We start from the raw sequence: 20629 nt of genomic DNA, 5'->3' as shown, positions 1-20629 counted from the left end.
AGCTACAATTCATCAATCAATTCTCTATGTCCCTCTGGGACCAGAGCCTCCATTAGCCAAACAACTATCATTAAAGACACAGAACTTCCCATTAGCTCCATGTAATGAATGGGTACAATTTAACCCTGCCCTCCAAACTTCTTGTTTGTTCCTTCAGAGAAGCCTCTTGAATACACTGCAGACTGACCTGGCCCCCAAAAGGCAGACACATCTCCTGGAAAATGTTGAACCTGAGCCAGATACCACATGGCTTATCTCAGCTGTCAGTCATCCAGAAGACCATCCTGAACACATCTCCCTGGGGTTTCTACTTCATATTTCTTCTCAATAAGGAATGATGAAATATCCCCAACAGACTCAGAATAGAACTACAGTTGGTCCATGGAGGGAAATACTGCTGCTGTATACTTTTTTAAAAAATTAATTTTATTTTTAATTTATGGAATGAAACAAGTTTTTCTGTAACATAGTACAATAAAAATATGATTGCACATGAAACTGCAAATTTACTACGTACAACTGGCTTTCTTTCAGCGAGCACAGAAAACCAAAACAAGGAAACGTTCCATGACTGTTCCTGTTACAAACTTCTTGTAGAAGATTTCCTCCCCAGATCAGAATCACAGAGTGTGTTGCTTCTCAAATTTGTCCTTCCTTTTATTTAAAATGTCTCGAGGACACATTTCAAGTGTAATTGCAGTCACAGATATTTAAAAAATTCAAAACAGACAAATGGAAAGCCAGCATGAGCATAATTAATGAATTGTTAATAGCTGCTCCACAATCCAAACTGATCTTCCCCTGAGGGAAGAGGGGAAGGCTCCTATGCTAGGCCTTGAAAGGAAGGAGAATGATTTCCACAGGCAGAGAGGTGTGGACAGAGCAGCTTCCTGGTATGGAGTACAGCCGGTGCAAATAAGGAAGCAGGAAATGACAAAAGGAGCATTTCCATTAGGCTAGAAGGATGAGTGTGACGTACAGCAGTGGGACATAAGCCTGGTGGGCTGAGTCAGGCTGAGGAGGGGGTATTTCATTGTAGGGGTGATGTTAGCTATCCCTTCCGGTTTTGTTTTTCAAAAAAAATGTTACACACTGACAAGCCCAGGTGACACTCCACCAGAGCCCAGCCACGGAGACACTGAACCACTAACAGCCAGCTTTGAGTGTGGCCATTCAACCAACTCTGAATCCATCCGACTCAATGATTGCTAGATCCGTATCTCTCTGGTCACTTTTACCAAAAGCTTTATGAAAATCTAGGTGATCACTGTCCACAGCCTTCCCCTCACCTTGGTTTAGTAGTCCTATCCAAAAAGAAAATGAGGTTAGCCTGGCATGACCTATGCTTGATGAAGCCATGAAGGCTCTTTGTGGCCATGGCCGCACCACTTAGCTGCCCCTCTATTGGCCCATTTCCCCCTAAGTATTCAAGACCCAAACAGCTCCCTGCATACCAAAAAGGATTTAAACCACTTCTCTGGGCTTCTGGTTCTTTATCCACAAAATACTGGAGCTGGATTGCTTAGATAATCTTGAAGGTCCTTTCCAACTTGAAACTCTTGCCAATTATGAGCTAATATTGATGCAGTTCACATATTTGAAGGACTTTAGTAGAAAGTGTGATAAAATGGTAAGGTGCTTAAAATGATTTCAGGTTAAATATGCATGTGTGTATATATATATAATATATTATTTATATATATTATATATATACACACACATATACATATATATGAAAGCATGGAATATAACATGTTATATTTCAGATAAAATATGCTCATTATTTTGTCAACCCAAAATAACTAATTTAAGTATTGAATTTTAATATTAACTTACAATTTTAGTTCTATTAAAAATAATTTACTTTAATGCTCCAACCTTTCTTTCCACATTTATTTCCCAATCCTCCTCCTCACACATGAGGTGAAAAGCAAACAGGATTAGCTGTTCCCTCTATGTGACAGGCATCCTTTGCATCAGTACTTTTGCAAGGCTTTACACCCCCACTGCTTGGCATGTTCTCCCTCCTCACCTTCGACTCTTATAAATCTCTGGCCCCACTCCAGGCTTACCTTAAGTGCTACCTCCTACCTTTTACCTCCAGGTAGTCTTTCTCACCACCATCGAAATGACTTTAACATTATATATGTGTGTATATGTGTACATGTGTGTATATACACATATACGTACATACACACATATGTATCTATGTATACACATGTATGTATATATACATTCACACTAATATAAAATTTTCTTCTGTGTGCATGTTATTCTTGACCCCAATCCCCAATACAAAGTAAACTCCTTGAGGGTGGGAACATTTCGATTTTTGACTCTGTATCCCCAAAGCGTATCACAGTGTTAGGCACAGAGAAGGCACTTAGATGCTTGTTGAACTGAAATTAAGCTAAATTAAAGTGAATTAAATTAGTCCAAATTCCAAGTACCATATAGGGGAGACGGAAAGGCAACCAGAATGGTAACTGGCACGTGGAAAGGTATAATCTCCAAGGAACTTCATGTTTTTACTAAATCAGCTCAATTACAGGTAATAGATGGAACAAGGGAGATAATGTCTAGCTTTCACAATCTAAAACTTAGCCAATGGCACCTGTTTAATAAGTTTGTTATACAACAACCCATGTCTAGACATAAGATTATTTGTCAGGAAAGGAAACCACATATTAATCTTGATGACAATGTGTCACCTAAGGTTTTATTGCAGCTTAATTCCTACCCACCCCCTTCCACTCCCACACACATCTTTAAAGAAAAAAGTTGCACCAAGTACTAACATTTCAAAATGGCTATTCACTCTTCATTAGGGGTGTGATGAGCCCCAAGTGACTGATTCATTTTAGAATATTTAAATGCACTAAAAATGCTTACCAAGACTTTAAAGTGATTCCATAGTTTTCTATGATGATTGTCTTCTGCTACACTGATATTTACAGCTTGATTCCTACTTCATTAGCAAATGTCATTTCTCCAATCAAATCTAGGTTTCAGAGGCTCCAGAAGCTGTAGGTTGATTGTGCTGCTGAAATTCTGGCAGAAAGCCTGTTAGTGATGGGAAGATTACTGTCATTTTTATAGCATAATCAACATTCTGACCCTCCTCACAGCAGCAAGGAATTGTCTGCAATTCTTCAATTGTTCCAATTCTTTTCATGATACTAAAGTATACGACACCAATAGAGACCAACAGAAATGCGATTCATCTCTTTATATATTTAACTTGCCATCATACTTCAATCCATCCATAAAAACTAGCTCTGATGCCTCATAATGGGGCAGAGTTGATTGGGGATGCTTGAGAACTGTGCCAGTGAAGTTATTCTTTGGAAGGCTCTACCAAGTGCTAAAGGCTTTGAGCATGGCCCCAGAAACAATATTTGTTTTGCTATCAGCCTGGCTTAGGATGTGGATTCATCAGAAGGGCTTTTCCTCTGCATCTTAGAGTTGCCTCAGAGAGGTTTCATGATTTTGTGGGGGTCCCAAGAAGTCTGCATGTGTCAGTGGCGGGACTGGCCAAATCTCTATCCTCCACGCCATAGCTGCCTCTCATGGCTCTGAATTCTCCAAATCCAAATTTGGGGACCCAAAGTGCTACGGAAAGACACAGCTGATTTTAAGTAGGTTGGAAGCTAAACCGATAAAGGCGTGATTATACTAAGTGGCATGGCAAGTCAGAAAGGTGAAATCTTCTACGGCAACAAGGGCCCAAAGCACGGCATGAGCATCTGAAATATCAACAAAGGTCCCCAGGACATAAAATAGCTTCTCTTTGTGGAAGGGTACAGACAAGAATCATACAAGATGGGCATGAACGAGTTGCATTCTGTACTAATTAAAGAAGATGTCCACACTAATGGCCCAAGGCTGCATGAGAATATTATGCTTCAAGCTTGGGTAGGACTTCTACCAAAGTTCATCACCTCTTCCACTTCTTAGAAAGTTAGGGATTGGGGCGGCTAGGTGGCACAGTGAGTAGAGCACCAGCCCTGGAGTCAGGAGGACCTGAGTTCAAATCCAGCCTCAGACACTTAACACAAAAACTAGCCATGTGACCTTGGGCAAGTCACTTAACCCTAATTGCCCTCCAAAAAGCAAAAAAAAAAAAGTTAGGGGTTGCTGTGTTTAATAAGACAAAAAAAAGCCATCTCCTGGTGTCTAGCTCTGGAGATGAACCCCTCAAACTTGGCCAGTCTGGTTCTTGGATGTTAGCTACTATACTTTATCAAACTTTTATTAGCTTGGTAGAATTTGCCAGAGCTTACACTGCCCTGGTATTGGTAGAGTCATGTCCTTTCATGCCACTGGAGAAGGCACTCAAGCAGGCCTTTAGCAGTCACTTGCTAATGATCCTGGCCTATTTACCAAGGCCTGGAAAGTGATGGTGCATCTTACTCATGAGTAAGATAGGGACTTCTTGGAAAAGTGAGCAATGATGGCTTGATCGGTGTAGAAAATCAGAAAAGGTAGGTTGTTCTACAGCAACAAGGGATGACAGACAGCCCCCTTAGCTTCCATGCTAATAAACCTGGAGAGAGTCCCTCCCAGAGAGAGGCTAGCAGCGTGCAAAGCACTGTAGTCAGTCTTACTTCTCACCTCTTGTCCACATCCTGTCAAAATTCCAATGTCCTTCCTCTAGACGTCTTGACATGAGTGGACACCAATGAGATGTGCAGGCTGTTAATCAGTCCTCTTGCTATATGATATCTCATTTCAGGAGGGAAAAAAAAAACTGTCCCTGAGTCTCCCCATTTTTAATGTTTTTTTCTCCCCTTTCTAGAAATAGCTTACACCTGAATGTCAAGTAACATCATAGCAGGTTGTTTCAGTATTTAACAACAGTACAGAATGCAAATGTGAGATCTTTTGATTTTGACTTCTCATTGTGGGAATTATGGGAATTATCAAGAAACATCCAACACTGACAGAAAAAACAAATGGAACAGAATATAGCCTTATGGTGAGAAACAATGAAAATGTGCAACTCAAAGAAGCATGGGAAAACGTATGAATGAATGCGGAAGGAAACAGGAAGAATTCAGAAAACCTAAGTATAATAAGGACATAAACAAGAAAATGAAACAGCAATGTAAAAAGAGCCAAGCTTGGTCCCAGAAAGAGGATAAAAAACATCTCTCAACCATTGAGGGTCTAGAAGTGGGACCCTGTATATTCCATCAGATACTGGTTGATGTAATATTCGGCTCTACCATACTATTCCCTACCCCCTTCTCTTTCTTCTTTGTTAAGAGCTGGCCCATTACATAAGGGAAAGGATAAGGATGTTATTTTGTAAGGTGACATAAAAAAAAAGTTTTTTGTGGGGTTTTTTGGGGGGTGGGGTGGGTGGAGGGGAACCAGACTTCTGATTTCATTGGTTTAAGGAATGCCCGGTGAAAAAAAATCCCTCTCCCAATTCAGACTGGCATCTGTTATTCAATTTGTATTCTAAGAGGAAGAATTCCTAACCTGGGGTCTGTAAGTATCTAAGGTGGTCCATGAACTTCAATGGGGGGAAAAAAATCTCTGTAACTGGAATGTAATTTATTTCCTTGACAATCCCATGTACTGTTTCATGCATCTAAAGACACTGTTCTGAGGAAACCACAAGCTTCACAAAATCGTCAGAAAGGGTTGATGATGTGCAAAAGCTTAAGAACCCTTATCTTGGAGCTAGCTAGAGCAATGAGAGGTTAGATTGAGTTGGCCAGGGACCGTGACCTAGTATGTGTTAGAAGGAAGAGGTCTCTGTCTCCCTACTTCAAGACCAGCTGTCTACACCTGGCCATGCTGACTCTCCAAGCCCTACCAAAAAAACAAGATAAAAATTTCGAGAGGGCATAGCAGAGTACCAGCTGATCTGTTTAAGTGTATTCCTTCTCTACAGAACAGAAATAAGGTATCTTTAGCCAGATCTGATATTTTTATAAAATCAGGATTTGGGAACTTGATCAAGTAGTTAACAGAAAGCTAATGAGCTTTTTTTTAAACAACTAATATTTACTCACATAAATTCTCTATTTTCCTAAAGAGCAGATTTTACTGCTAAGGAAAACAAATAGCTAAGAAAATCAGTCCACCAAATTGTAGAAACTCAAATTGCCCATTAATGTTCCCTGTGCCAACTTAGGCTCTCCCACCAGAAGACGACCCCATTTTCCTGCACTCTCCCTGATGGGACCAATAATCTGCAAAAGCAGAGGAAGGGCAGTGGGAGGAAGTAGGTGTTCTACTGCATTTGATTCACTGGGCATCCTAGTTAAGGGTGGGCTACGTAAATAGCTAAGGAATTTGTTTGCAGTAATAAGTTCAAATTTTATAACGTAATAACAACAATCAAAAAAGAGAGGAAGAGTCCTCAGCTGCCTTCTAACAATGTTGCAAGGAAGTACTTGGGACAAGAAGAAACATTGATAGCGTTTAATTTTCTGACAACACGTCATGTCTATAAACTCCTACTGGCATCAGACTGACTGAATGTGTGATCTAGAGATGAAACCAATTTGAGCTGGTTTCCCTACCTTTAGTTAATTCCTCTCCTGAGGGATTCTGTGGCATATATGCACGTTTCTTTGTTATCTTCTATTGTGCTTATTAAAGGAGATATATTACCTGAGGGACAAGTAGTTCTTAAAGAACAAACTTCAATGATTAAGAGATATTGCCACGGGGAAGGTAATTTGTTCAAGGATCATTCAAGCTCACAATGAAACTGGATTATCAAAGTGGAACTGAAAATATTGTTGAAAATTAAAAAAAAAAAAACAACGCCCCAAACTGTCAAATTATTCTAACAAAACAGACTAATCAATCCTTGGGGGGGAAAAAGTAAGGATCTTTAGAAAGCTAGAAAAATTTAAGAATGACTAGGAAAAAAGATCTGGTAACCATTACTATAAAGAAAAAAATACTTATCAAAAGCAAGACAAACACTGACTGGAACAGTGAAAGAAAAAGCCAATTATACTCATTCAAGGTTTTATCAATATTGTTGTCAGAAAAAGTCAGGCTGGACCTGTAAGATCTGGGTATCTTCAACAGACTATGAAACAACCACCTAAAAATGTTTTGGGAATTTTTTCTACTTCCAATGAACCTGTTGAGAGAAGAGTGAACTCAGATAAATCTACTTTAGTGCCTGAGAACTAAAACTGATTTAAACACCACCGAAAAGGTAGGCTCTATAATCAAGGAAAAACTGGACGGTGTGTCAAATAACCAATGCAATAAAAGTCTGGTCTCATGATGATTCAAATATGTGTCAAAATCTTGTGAACCTGATGCCAACTTGGGTAAAACAAGTGATTGTAGCAAAAGGGCACGTTGCATATTAGAAGTTTTTGCTTTCTGTATTTATTACACTTTGTCCCAGTTAATCTGCATGCCACTGCAACATAAAAAAAGGCCATCCATCTGTCCACCCAATCGGATGACCACCATTGAAGGACTGCCAATTTCTTAAAACTATCCACTCCACTTCTGAAGAGCTATAATTAATAGTCCTTCCCCTCAGAGGAAGTCTAATGTAAACCTCTCCTCTTTGTTCCTGGTTCTGCCCACTGTGGCCAAGGAAGATGAAGCTTATCCCTCTGCCGTGGTTAGACATGTGAGGACATGGCAGTCCCTCCAGAGCTTTCTCTTCCTCATACTAAACAGACCTAGTCCTTCAATGGATGCTCACATAGCACAGACTCAAGGCCCTCGCCCATCCTAGCCACCACCTCTCTTAAATGGGGGTGTATTTTCTTACACTAGTCCTAATTTTCCAGACATGCTTTGGCCAGGATCCAGTGTGGAGAAGCAACCACTCCCCTCCATTCCTCAGCGCAGCCCTAAGACTGCCACATCACATCGCTGACTCGCACTGGGCTCCAAGTCACCAAAACTTCCCTCCAGACCTTTTCAGACACAGGGCTGTCTAACTGTGCCTCCTGCCTTGCATTTGGATAGCTGGTTTTTGGCAATCAAGTACAAGACCTGACATGGATCCCTGAAGACTTTTATCTCATTTGGTCCATTCAGTGTTCTAAGATGTCAAAGCCTTGTGGGTTTCTGGTTCCACTGGATGGTTTAGTTTTACTTATGCTCTAGAGTGAATTACCTTTAATGTCCTCATGAAACGAACCCCCACACGCGAACAGCACTCAGGGGAGCTTGGATTAGTGGACCTGGATGAGGTGGGGAGTCATCTGGTAAGCATAGGCAGGAAGTCAAGGAGGGAGGAAGAAAGGATGGATGGAAAGGGAAAAAGACACATTTTCCCAACTTTACTGAGGCTCGTGGCAGCCACTGGTGAGACTTAACCTATCCAACTTTACTGAAAAGGTCTTAAGGCCCCAATTTTCCTCAATCTCTACTCTAGGTTAGGATCTCCAAATTCCATCACTAGCCTTTACTTCCTTCCTCCTGGGAAGAAAAAAAAAAGATGTGGACCTGCTTCTTCCCAACCAGCTCAACATCAGATCAAGCCAGTCACCATTTGTCAGACATGGAAAGCAGCAGCCAGAACCCCAGGGACACAAACAGCAACTCCTCCCCTCAAACATCATACCTCCCGATACGTAAAGAGGCAAGTAAATCAAGGTGACCTGAGGAGGGAGCAAGCCATTAACAACCAGGAGGGAATCAGGAAACACTTCCTGAGGCATCCAGGAGCTGGAAGAATGCTAAAGGCCTTTTGTCATGATTTCATATAAAAACATAGGAATTTTGATTCAATCGAGAAAAATAAATACAGTATTGCTCAAAATCTAAAAGGAACCAATGATAAAACAAATGACTATGAACTTAAGTGAACATAATATCTATTTTTATTACCAAAACATGAGAATGACATCTTTTTATTGCACTCTTTTAAAACTTTCATACTGGTCAAACCTACTCCAACATGAATTCAATTCAACAAGCATCCCTTGACTGCCTTTCGAGTGCGAGGCACTGGGTGAGGTGCGAGGACGTAGCTACGAGGGTAAGACCCAGTCCCTGCCCCAAGGGGCTGCCTTGTATAAAAACCAATAAATCACATCGGTCAGAGAGGCGGCCTCTGGCTTTCTAACTCAAGAACACGGAGCTGGTCATAACAACCGGGCAGCACGTTAGCTGAGCACCGGGGGGGATTGTCAGGGACTGTTTTTAACTGAGGGGTCCTGCTTCCCAAACCACAGGTTTCACAGCCCGGCATCCTTGTCCATCAGGCTCCCCTCTCTGCAATCATTCTAGCTGCAGAAGCCTCACGCTACCCTGCTCAACATGTTTATTCTGGGAGTCACCCCGGGTGAATTGGCCATTTTCCCAAAATTACCCTGCTCCTGCTCTTAAAAAAAACCCATGGGTTTAGAGGATTACCAATGTCGACCATGGAGGCCAAGGGCCCAATTTGATGTGTTAAATCAAATACATAAGCACTTAAAATCACAAGTTTCAAAATAAAAAGATAGATGCAGAGACTTCTGTAAATGACCAAGGAGCTAAGGCAAATTATACGGCTACCTCATGCTTTGAACGGTCTGTTTTTGGTGTCTAAAGCTAAGAGATGGTCGTCTTCTAAAAGAGTTCAAAAGAACTTAAATAAAACAGAGCTGAATGTTTTACCAATAGGCCTTCTTAAGAAAAAACAAAACAAAACACATGGGTGGCTTCGCTTCAGAAACACGGCAGTAGTCTTTGAGTGAATGCTTTCCATCTGCTTCCTAAAAATCTTTATCATGTGTGGAGCCAGCCCAAAGTGCGTCTCTGAGGCTCCGCCTTAAGAATTACACGGTGATCTCCATCATTTCTGGAGACGCTTCCCAGCTCAGGCTGAGCCCTGCGCGACTTCACCGGCTTCCAGACGGCCATCTCCGTCGTCACTGTCATCTCCATCGTCACTGTCGTCGTCAATATCATCCTCGAGGTCATCATTGCCAGCCTGGTCTTCAGAGCCAACTTCATCTTCATCTTCATCTTCAACCTAAACAGAGAAAAGAACCTTCACTGAGTCTGGACCAAATAACTTGAAAACCTTCATTTCTTGGCCAACAAATGCCATCCCAAATGCCCTGCTCGTCTCAGAATTCGGAACTTGAGAATACAACTACTTCCTGGTAAGTTAACAGAGAGCTACTCTTGCATAACAAAGACGATCCCGAACAGATGCTAAACAAAAGGCAGCATCTTCCATTCTCCAGCTGGTGGTTCCAGCTAACCTAACAGGAATGCAGGAATATGTGCACTCCTACAGAAGGCTTAAATTTCTAAAACATGATAAAAATATTAAAGAAATTCTATTCCAGGCCCATCTACTCATGACATAGAAGCTTCAATGTAAAACATTTCTAAGCACCTCATAAAGAAATGGGAAAGAGAACACAACTTGTGGAGCAAGTCAGGTAAGGAGAGATCCTGCAAACCCTGGGGGCTCACCGGGTGGCCGAGCTCCTTGAGCTTGCTTTTCAGTGAAATGATTTTCTGATCCTGGTCGGCCAGCAGCACCAAGAGGTCGTCCTGCTCTTTGCTGGACTTCGCCAGGCTCAGCTGCAGCTTGCTTTTCTCATTCTGCAGGATGGCAATGGTGCTGTTGGACGAATCCAGCTGCTGTTTTATTGCCACTTTTTCCTCAGACAGAGCTTTCACTTCATTCTGACAAGGGAAATGCTCAAGTTACTAACCTGGAAAGAATACCGACGCAGGGGCTGCACATGATGACCCCCTGCATCCACTCCAGCCTCAGACCACTCACAATTACTTATTTTTTTTTAAATGTATCTTTTACAGGCAAAGCATTTATATGCCATCCTCCAGAAAATAATTTTTAGGAGTTTGAGTTGCAGTATTTCCATTAAAACTAAAAGACAGCTGGAGAGGATGTTAAAAAGCAGGGTAGATTCCAACAGCAACACTAACAACTGTTTGGCTTCCTCCTACCTTCCACATGCAGAAAATTCAGTTCTGAACCGGCTCCATGTTACACGGTCAGACACTGTGCATGAGGCACAGGAATGACGCTACCAACCTTTAACTCTTTAGTCTCCTGAGCCAATGCAGAGAGTCTGCCCTCTATGTCGGGGGGCCTGGTGGCTGTTACGGTGCCATTGTCTCCCGATACTGGAACGGATTTAGCCTACGAAGGAGAAACCGAGTTTAAGGAAAAAAAGCTAGCCACATAAAAGCCCAGACATATAATTTTTGCAGGCATATAGCTTTTATTTCATTGTGGACTAGAAATTTGATTTCCAAGATTAGATAAAACAGCTCTCAAATGGACTCATCTGCAAACCAAATTCTGTTTTATGAAATGAATGACACTTGGGAAAGAGCCAAAAGCCCAGGGTATGGGCCTAAGAAAATAAAGGAGACGGATCTGGGAAGGAAGGTTCAAAGCTGTGCCGAGTCAGAAGTGCGCTCGAACAGTGCCTGAAACGTCAGAGCACAGATTCAGAGCTTGAAGGGCTCTCAGGGACCAAGTTGCCCAATACCTTTGACAGACAGGGCCTGAGGGTCCAGCAGGTCTCGGAGACTGCCAGACCATGGCCTCTGACTATACCCCGGGCTCCTTCTGCTGTACCCCAGCGCCCCAGGTCGGTAAGCAGAGTGTGTGTTGGGACTCCACCTGAAGAATTAATGCCAAAATTCCTCCAGGCCACTGTGAGCCTCCACTTTAAGGCAGGAGAACAGGCCAACTGTGTGCAAGCAGCCCAGTCAGCCCGGCCCTAGCTTTGCTATTTCTGGATAAAGAAAACAAAAGAAACTTACAAATGTTTCCGTTTTCTGTAAAAGCTCCTGCTTTTCCATCTGTAGTTTAGAGATCTCCATAGACTGTGAGTTTAGCTGAGCCCTGAGTGTTTCAACTTCCTTCAGAGACAAAAGTAGCAAAAACTATGTTATGTTTATTTAGAAAACTTCAGAGAACCAGAAAAGAAACTGAGACAACTGATAGCTTTAGTCAAATATCAGCTTAAAAATGAAATCCACAAAGTCATCGGGCCTGCTATATGTGACAATTATATCAATAATATATTAATAAAAATATCTGGGAGTCCATCTACCAAGTAACACTGAAGCTATACAAGACACTGCAGAACACTCATCAAAACAAGGCAAGATGAGTAACTGGAAGGACATTCATTACTCACTGTAAGGAAAGACCATACCACCTGAATTCATTTACAAATCTACCGCTAGACCAATCAAACTACTAAGTTCTTGATAGGGTTAGACCAAATCAGTTTGGATGAATATGGACAGAGGAACTCAGGAAAATAATGAAACAAGTACGAATGAAGGAGGAATAGGAAGGAATGACGGAGGAATTGCAGATCTCAAAATATAATACCAAAGTACAAATGACAGTAACCAAAACTGCTTAGTACGGGTTAGAAAACAGAAAAGTCATCGGTGTGACAGAATATATGGTAAGAATCATAAATCTTAAAATTCAATAGCCTGGCAAATTTGATAAACCTGGTTAACACAGATGACCCAGGGAAGCAGTCTCTATGGGACAAGAACTGCTAGGAAAACAGGAAAGCAGTTTGACAGAAAATATACTAAGGCAAATCTAACACATGGCACAAGAAGGCCAAAATGGATAAGCAACCAGAATATAAAAGGTGACCCCATAAAGTAAATTAAGAGGGCGCCCTCTTAACCACACAAGACAAAAGATCACAAATGATAAAGCAGGTTATTTCATTTACATGAAATTAGAGGGCTGTTGGATGAAACAAAACCAATGCAGCAAGGCAGGATAAGAAGACAATGTCAGGTGGAAAAAAAAATCTTTCCATTAAAGATTCTTTGGTAGGGGTCCAATAACAAAGATACCTAGGGAAATAACACAAAAATGTATAACAAAAGCTACTCCCTGAGAGATAATTAATCATCAAAGAATATGAATAAACATTCTAAAAAGAATTAAAAACTCTTAACAACCATGTGAAATCTTGTTCTATATCACAATAAAAAATGTAAATTAATATAGCTCTGTGACTTCTCAGCTGATTGTGAGGACAAAAGACAGAAATAGGGGTTGAAGAAGACAGGCACATTAATATTTTGGTGGAGATGTGAACTAGTCTAACCATTCAGGACAGCAATTTGGAATTATGCTTAAAAAGGTAATCTGCCCATAGTCTGACACAGAGATCCCATTGTTGGACGTTTTAAAGGGAAGCCAAAGAAAAGAAAGGAAGCTCCCATATATGAAAATATTCACAGCGGAGAAGCTACTAGGTTTCTGGTACCAGGTGGCGCATGTGTCTCTTTTCGGGTGGTCCCACTTGCCAAAATGAAGTTTAATCCATTCGTGACCTCGGACCGAAGCAAGAACCGAAAGAGACACTTCAACACGCCCTCGCACATCCAGCGCAAGACCATGTCGTCCCCGCTCTCCAAAGAGCTGAGGCAGAAATACAATGTGTGCTCAATGCCCATCCGGAAGGATGATGAGGTCCAGGTGGTTCATGGACACTACAAAGGTCAGCAAATTGGCAAGGTAATTCAGGTTTACAGAAAGAAATACGTCATTTAGATTGAGCATGTACAATGTGAAAAAGCTAATGGCACAACTGTCCATGTGGGAATTCACCCTAGTAAGGTAGTTATCACCAGACTAAAACTGGACAAAAATCACAAAAAGATTCTTGAGTGTAGAGCCAAATCCCGACAAGCTGGAAAGGAGAAGGGCAAATATAAGGAAGAAACCATTGAAAAGATGCAAGAATAAAATGGTCTATTGTACAGTTGTAATTAAAAATGAAAATTAAAAAAAAATTTCACAGCAGCATTTTCTATGACAGCATAGAACTGGGGGGGGAAGTAGCTGCCCATCAAGGAAGGAACAGCTAAAACCAGTGTGGCAGATGAAAGTGATGGACAGTCCCTGTTCCATGAAAAGCCACGAGCATGCAGAATTACCAGAAGCACACAACTAGATGGAAAGTGAAACAAGCAGAATAAAAAACAATCGACTTAAGAACTAAAACTCTGAAGCAGAATTATGCATTTTAATAGGAATTTCCAAGTTGCAAAAGATGACATAAAAATGAAAAAAGTTTACTATTTATCAAATACTAATTTTATATTTAAAAAACCCAAATAAATGAAAGTTTATTATTTCAAACAGGCATCTGCTTGAAATACTGACAAGTCTGCTTTTGCATTGACTTTTTCCTTCCATGTGCTCAAGAAGCATTTTTTTGTTGTTGTTGCTTTTCGGAGGGCAATTGGGATTAAGTGACTTGCCCAAGGTCACATAGCTAGTAAGTGTGTGGTCAAGTGTCCGAGGCCAGATTTGAACTCAGGTCCTCCAGACTCCAGGGCCAGTGCTCTCTTCACTGAGCCACCTAGCCCCCCGAAGCATTTTTTTTTGAATGTGGCATTAAAAAAAAATTGTTTACCAAGATTTTTTTTTTCCCCACTAAGTAATTATAATGAAAAATTGGTCATGAAAATTAGGCAAAGTTTACATCTTAACAAAAGCCACTGGTAACATACAGTCATGCCATGTACTTGGTTTCTTTAAAAATTTCCTTTTAACTGACATTTCACAGTATGGGAATCAATCTGGGTAGAGATGAGTATCTTTTTAGCAATGGAAACTAAAGAAAAGTAATAATACTTAAAAGGATTCTAAAAAGTGTCAAAAACTAAAGACAAATATTTGGTCACAAGCTTTTGTTGCTATCTAAAAGAAAAAGACCAGACTGACGATGATTCGGAGCAATCGTTCTAACTGGGGACAAAGCAGAGAAAGCACGCACTCACCCGCTGCAGTTTGGTGGCCCGCTCAGGATCGCCGTCCACACAAGTCTCTGGAGACTGTTCTGCCTTTCCAGGTGCTAACTGCGCAGCCTTCTACAACAGCAAAGAAACAAAGTAGGAAACTAAAGCACAGTGACAGTCAGTGAGGAAGGAAGGAGACTGAGTGTCTTTGCTGAGCCTGGGAAGATCTGGGATCAGCTGTCTGGGCTGGGAGTGTCCAGAGAGTGCATGGCTCTGGTGTCTGAATAAATCACTGTGTATAACATTATATTTTGTCCTAAAGTACTGGAATATCTGAAAATACAAAGGTAACCACATCAGATATACTTCATTGAAGCTGACATGGACAATCACTTAATAAATGTTCATTAAAAAAACATCCAGACCAGCTATCCCTTCTCATTTTAACACACATGACTTGTAATTCACGTGAGACTAATGACAGATGATCTAGATACAACCTGGACAGAACAAGCTCTTTACTAAGTTTGCTAAAGCAATACACAAGGTCACTGGAGAAGGAGAAAGCAGCAGTCAGAGTGAGATTAAAAGGACTAGCAAACTTTGTTTTTATTATTCAGCACTCAATGTTCACATCTTACCAAATTCTCAATCAAGGAGTCCTTTTCAGTCAGCTGGCCTTGTAAAAGTTCTTGCTTATTTTTTAATTCTTTTATCTCTTCTCTCAACCTGCTTATCTCTTCTGGCTGAATGCCATTCACCTGAGCTCCATCACTGTGAGAACCATGATGCTGATTGTCTTTTCCTGTCAGACATGCATGAAATAGGATAAAATTACATAATACTTAAGACTGGCATTATTCGCCCTAGAAGATCCAAACACATATATCAAAGCAAAGATAGAAGTCTGTTTGTGCCCTCCAAGGGCTAGATGATTGTGTCTCCTGTATGGTATCATCAGAGGTTTTACTGTATATAACATGTTATAATTTTTCTTTTGCTTTTTTTTTGGAGGGGGGAAGGCAGGGCAATTGGTTAAGTGATTTGCCCAAGGTCACCCAGCTAGGAAGTGCATCAAGTGTCTGAGGCCACATTTGAACTCAGTTCCTCCTGACTCCAGGGCTGGTGCTCTATTCACTGTGCCACCTAGCCGCCCCAACCTGTTATAATTTAATCACAAAATAAACATTTTCGTGACTGATCACTACTTCTTGTCTCTGGTCAGCCCATTTAAACCTACTAAATTATATTATCATCACCTCAACCACAATGCTCTATCCTCTCCACAACATAATACTTTGCCAAATGCTTTGCAGAAATCCAGGTACACCATATCTATGACATTTCCTAACTGACTAATAATCCTATAAAATTAAGAAATGACGTTAATTTATCATGACCGGTTTTAAATGAACTGCAGGTCGTTAGTGATTACCCCTTAGTTTTTTAAAATGTTTACAAACCATCCCTTCAATAACACATTCTAGAAATCTGGTTGGAGTTTACAGGCTCGTTCATCACCCTATAGTTTTGGAAAACAGGGACAATTATTTGCCTGCTGTACCTTTAGCAATCATGATGATTTTTCAAAGGTCACTGATAGTAGCTTACTAAGTGTTTCTACAATTGTAGCACATAGCTTGTTTAAACCTGCAATCTTGAACTCATCGAAGGCAGCTGCTTACTCTCTTACAATCCAATCTTCGATCTCTGGGTTTCATCTCCTCTGTAACCAGTTTTGTTCTATTTTCCTCAGTCCTAAAATTATTATTCCTGGCAAAGAAAAGAGTGGACTGAAAACACATCCACTCCAATTCCTGCCTCCAGTTCTAACTGCTCCTGCATGACCCCCAATTCTTTCTTTCCAACGACATTTCGACAGACACCCTACTCCTGAAGTTCAACATATACCAAGCAGGACTCTTGCACTCCTCCACTGTGATTCCCTTCTGCATGTTCTCCTTTCCATCCTTCCCCAATCCAATTAGCTGTTAAGTACTACAGAGCCTACCTCTACCATATCTCTTACATATTTCTACTACTCCTGTCACTGTGCCAGCTCAGCTCATTCCCTCTTTCTCAGACTACCAGAAAAGCTTCCTAGCCAATATCCCTGCTGTACTTTCTGGAGGGGGTCTCTGAAAAGAGCCTTAACAATGCTACCAACACGTCGTCCTGTTGTCCAGGTCGCACCAGATGCCTGCAGCAGTACTCCCTGCTAAGTGGATACAAACTCTAAGCCAGCACTGAAGGCTTCTGTGGCTGGCTCCGTGTGCTCTCCATTCCGGCACACCGGACGCTCACTCTCCCTTTATGGTGCCCGGTTTTCTCTCACCTCAGAGCATCCTTTCTCAGGTTATCTACAATATGCCCTTCACATTTCCAACTACTAACATCACTTTCATGTTTCAGCACTGTCGCATGAAGCATCTTTGACTGTATAGCAAAAACTGCTTCCCTCTCCTCAGATCCCTTCTAAGACTCCTCTGTACTTCATCATATTCTGGAATCACAGGGTTTGCGGCTTAAAGGAAATCTCGAGGACAGGAACTAAGTCTTCTTAATCTTCATATCCTCAACAGCTGTACAGTACCTTACACATAGCTGGTACTTAATTAATAAATACTTCTGGTTGCCCCAGGAAACTCTCTAAAGTGTGGAGTTCTAAAACAGCTGCCACACTCCGTACAGGGCATTTGCTCACAGGGAGTTCCCTAATCCAAATGAAAATGCAAGACAAGATCCCCCATCCCCAAGACTTTCATTTTTAAAAAGGCGGGTCCTCTTTTCTGTGACTGGGTCAGCAACTGAAATGAATGGGTGCGGCTATGCACATACGATGCATATGTCCCGAGTGGGACGGCGGTACCTAGCTGTACTTTGAGGAGATTATACTGGTCCTTGTGCTGCTGGATCTGGGACATTTGCTGTGTGACGGCTGTCTGCAGCTGTTCATTCTGACATTTTAGGGTAGAAACCTGTTGTTTTAATTCCTCAAGCTGGCAATCCTATGGAACAAAAATAGAGAGCCCGCATGTCAAGAGAATGCACACAGCGATGCCTCTAGTCCTCAAGACAAGGCGACATGACACAGGAATTAAGATGGTGAGCCCACTGTCCACAGCGCAGTCTAGGGGCACTCTCGTCTGCAGGCCTGCGGTGTCCCTCCCTGACTCTCCTCCCCACACCCAGAGCTTCTCAAAGCTCAGTGCTGTGACGCCTGAATCAATGTGACTCCCCACACAGGAAGGGTTGGGTTGAATTTAACTCCAGTCTTGGGATCCTGTGAGAGAGATCGCAGTTCTAGGCTTGGCCTCTAGGGAGTAGAGTGAGGAGGAAGCTTTAGGGATGTGATTTCAGTGTGACAGAAGGGGAAAGTAGTCCCATCTAAATAAGTGAGCAGCCCCAGAGGCAGGGCATTCTGCCCACCCCAGGAGGGAAAGCGCATCATCGCTTGTCTGGGGACCACGCAGAGGGGATTTCTGATTCAGAGGGACTAGACCAGATACTCTCAATTTCTAATTTTGACATTTTATGACTCTAAGCCACATGAGAAATCATTCGACTTCTTTATTGTTATAGATCATAGTTTCACACAATAGAAATGTTCACCCTGGTCCCATGATGAATTGGCTATTTGAAAACATGGATTCATTAGATTATGTGCACAAGATGCTGTTGCAGGGCCATTAGCATTAACACATCGTCGTCCCCCTGCCCCCGCCTCCCCCCCTCCCATGCAGTAGAGACTGGATAACTCAATATTCACAAACATTTAGTAAGAAACAACACTTTAAAACAAGACAATGCTTATTAACAACCCCTAAGTGGAAGGTGTCCAGTGTGACTCCATTAAAAAGCATGATGACAACCTCTAATCTCACTACAACTTTAAAAAATAAAGCTAATAGGAGTGAATCACCAGCAGCTATGGCAGTTTCCAGAATTTTCAACCCATAAATGCCAAAAAGAAATTAAAAGGTCAGTCGGAACTCTGTTGGAAAAGAAGGGTGTGGTCTGGCCCCTGCCCCTGGGGCGAGAGGAGGCAGAGGCAGGGCGGCCACAGCCCTGTGGCTGCCTCAGGAGCTCCTGGCTCACAGATCACAGGAGGACCAAGTGACCATTCCAAGGGTAATTGTTGTTACTTTGACCTGCTTGGATCTGGGTCGCTTTCCTGAGTGGTGGCCCTGGGGTGAGAAATGCCACTTTGCCAGTGTGGTGTCTATAGAGGACGCCCTCCTCAGATCTCTGACAACATGTGTGAAAACCCCAGCAATTTGGGACACAGCTCTCTCCACTCTGGAAGCAGAGCTCTCCTGTGGCAAAGAGCTCAAAAGCCAAGTAACTGAGCGGCAAAATGAGCAAGCAGAGGAATCAAACCTTAGATGCCTTTTTTCTGGGGACAAAAAGGCTCAAAGCACGGAACAGGAAGGAGACAACTAAGACAGAACTCCTGCATCAAAAGCTCCCAAGAAAAATATGAAATGGTCACAGGCCATGGAGGAGCTCAAGAAGGATTTTTGAAAACCAAATAAAGAAGTAGAGGACAAATTGAGAAGAGAAATGAGAACGATGCAAGAAAATCATAAAAAGAGAATCAACAGCCTGACTGAAGAAAATAACACCTTAAAAAACAGACTAACTCAGAGCGATCAGATGGCACGGTAAACAGAGCACCGGCCCTGGAGTCCGGAGGACCTGAGCTCAAATCCAGCCTCAGACACTTAACACACACACACAAAAAAAACTAGGTGTGACCTTGGGCAAGTCACTTAACCCCAGATGCCCTACTTTCCTCCCTCCAAAAAGAAAAAAAAATTAAAAAGAGACTAACTCAAATGGCAAAAGAGGCCCAAAAAGCCAAGGAGGAGAAGAATGCCTTAAAAAGCTGAATTTGCCAGATGGAAAAAGAATCTCAAAAGCTCACTGAGGAGAATCATTGCTTCAGAATTAGACTGGAGCAAATGGAGGCTAATGAAGACAATGTGAAATATGTCACTAGAAGAACCACTGACCTGGAAAATAGATCCAGGAGAGATCATTTTAAAATTACTGGACTACCTAAAAGTCAAGATCCAAAAAAGAGCCCAGACACCATCTTTCAAGAGATTATCAAGCAAAACTTCCCCGATATTCTAGAGCCAGAGGGCAAAATAGAAATGGAAAGAATTCACCAGTCACCTCTTAAAAAAAATCCCCAAAAGAAAACTCCTAGGAATATTACAGTCAAATTCCAGAGTTCCCAGATCAAGGAGAGAATATTACAAGCAGCCAGGAAGAAACAATCTGAATATTGTGGAAACACAATCAGGATAACCCAGGATCTGGCAGCTTCTACACTGAGGGATCGAAGGGCTTGGAATATGATATTCCGGAGGTCAAAGGAGCTGGGATTAAAATGAAGAGTCATCTACCCAGAAAAACTGAGTATCATGTTTCAGGGAAAAATATGGTCATTCAGTGGAATAGAGGACTTTCAAGCATTCTTAATGAAAAAACCAGAGTTGAATAGAAAATTTGACTTTCAAATATAAGAAGCAAGAGAAGCATGAGAAGGTAAACAGGGGAAAGGAGTCATAAGGAACTTATTAAAATTGAACTATTTATATTCCTACATGGAAAAACAATAATTGTAACTTATGAGACTTTTCTCAATATGAGGATAGTTGAAGGGAATACACACATATACATATGTTTATATAGGATGGTATATGTGCATATAAATACATATGTGAGTGTGTATATGTGTGTACATATACACATAGACAAAGGGCACAGGATCAGTTGAATAGGAAGGGATGATAAAAAATAAAACTAAGAGGTGAGAGAGGAATATAATGAGAGGAGATAGGGAGCAATAGAATACAGCAAATTACCTCATATAAAAGAGGCAAGAGTAAACTGTTACAAT

At 41.6% G+C, this 20629-nt stretch overlaps 1 protein-coding gene and 1 pseudogene across 2 annotated transcripts in view; one reads left to right on the top strand and one right to left on the bottom strand.

Annotated features, from left to right (window-relative positions):
- Positions 1-8805: 8805 nt before the first annotated feature.
- Positions 8806-20629, bottom strand: part of USO1 (USO1 vesicle transport factor) — an 85260-nt gene continuing 73436 nt past the window's right edge. For both annotated transcript variants that reach the window (XM_069091993.1, XM_069092002.1), the window contains 7 exons: positions 17588-17726; positions 15360-15523; positions 14761-14850; positions 11749-11847; positions 11009-11116; positions 10420-10635; positions 8806-9967 (listed from right to left, as the gene is read on the bottom strand). In XM_069091993.1, the coding sequence (XP_068948094.1) occupies positions 9812-9967; positions 10420-10635; positions 11009-11116; positions 11749-11847; positions 14761-14850; positions 15360-15523; positions 17588-17726 (972 nt within the window). In that variant the 3' untranslated portion in view covers positions 8806-9811. The remainder of the gene's footprint in view (positions 9968-10419; positions 10636-11008; positions 11117-11748; positions 11848-14760; positions 14851-15359; positions 15524-17587; positions 17727-20629) is intronic.
- LOC138164367 (large ribosomal subunit protein uL24-like) lies at positions 13261-13720 on the top strand (annotated as a pseudogene).

The sequence above is a fragment of the Petaurus breviceps genome, unplaced genomic scaffold (assembly GCF_028583685.1).
Source record: "Petaurus breviceps papuanus isolate PSGF00001 unplaced genomic scaffold, PetGlider_PUasm1.0 126, whole genome shotgun sequence".
NCBI classification, from domain to species: domain Eukaryota; kingdom Metazoa; phylum Chordata; class Mammalia; order Diprotodontia; family Petauridae; genus Petaurus; species Petaurus breviceps.
The sequence above is the reverse complement of the archived record's forward strand: the minus strand, read 5'-3'. Positions and strand labels throughout refer to the sequence as shown.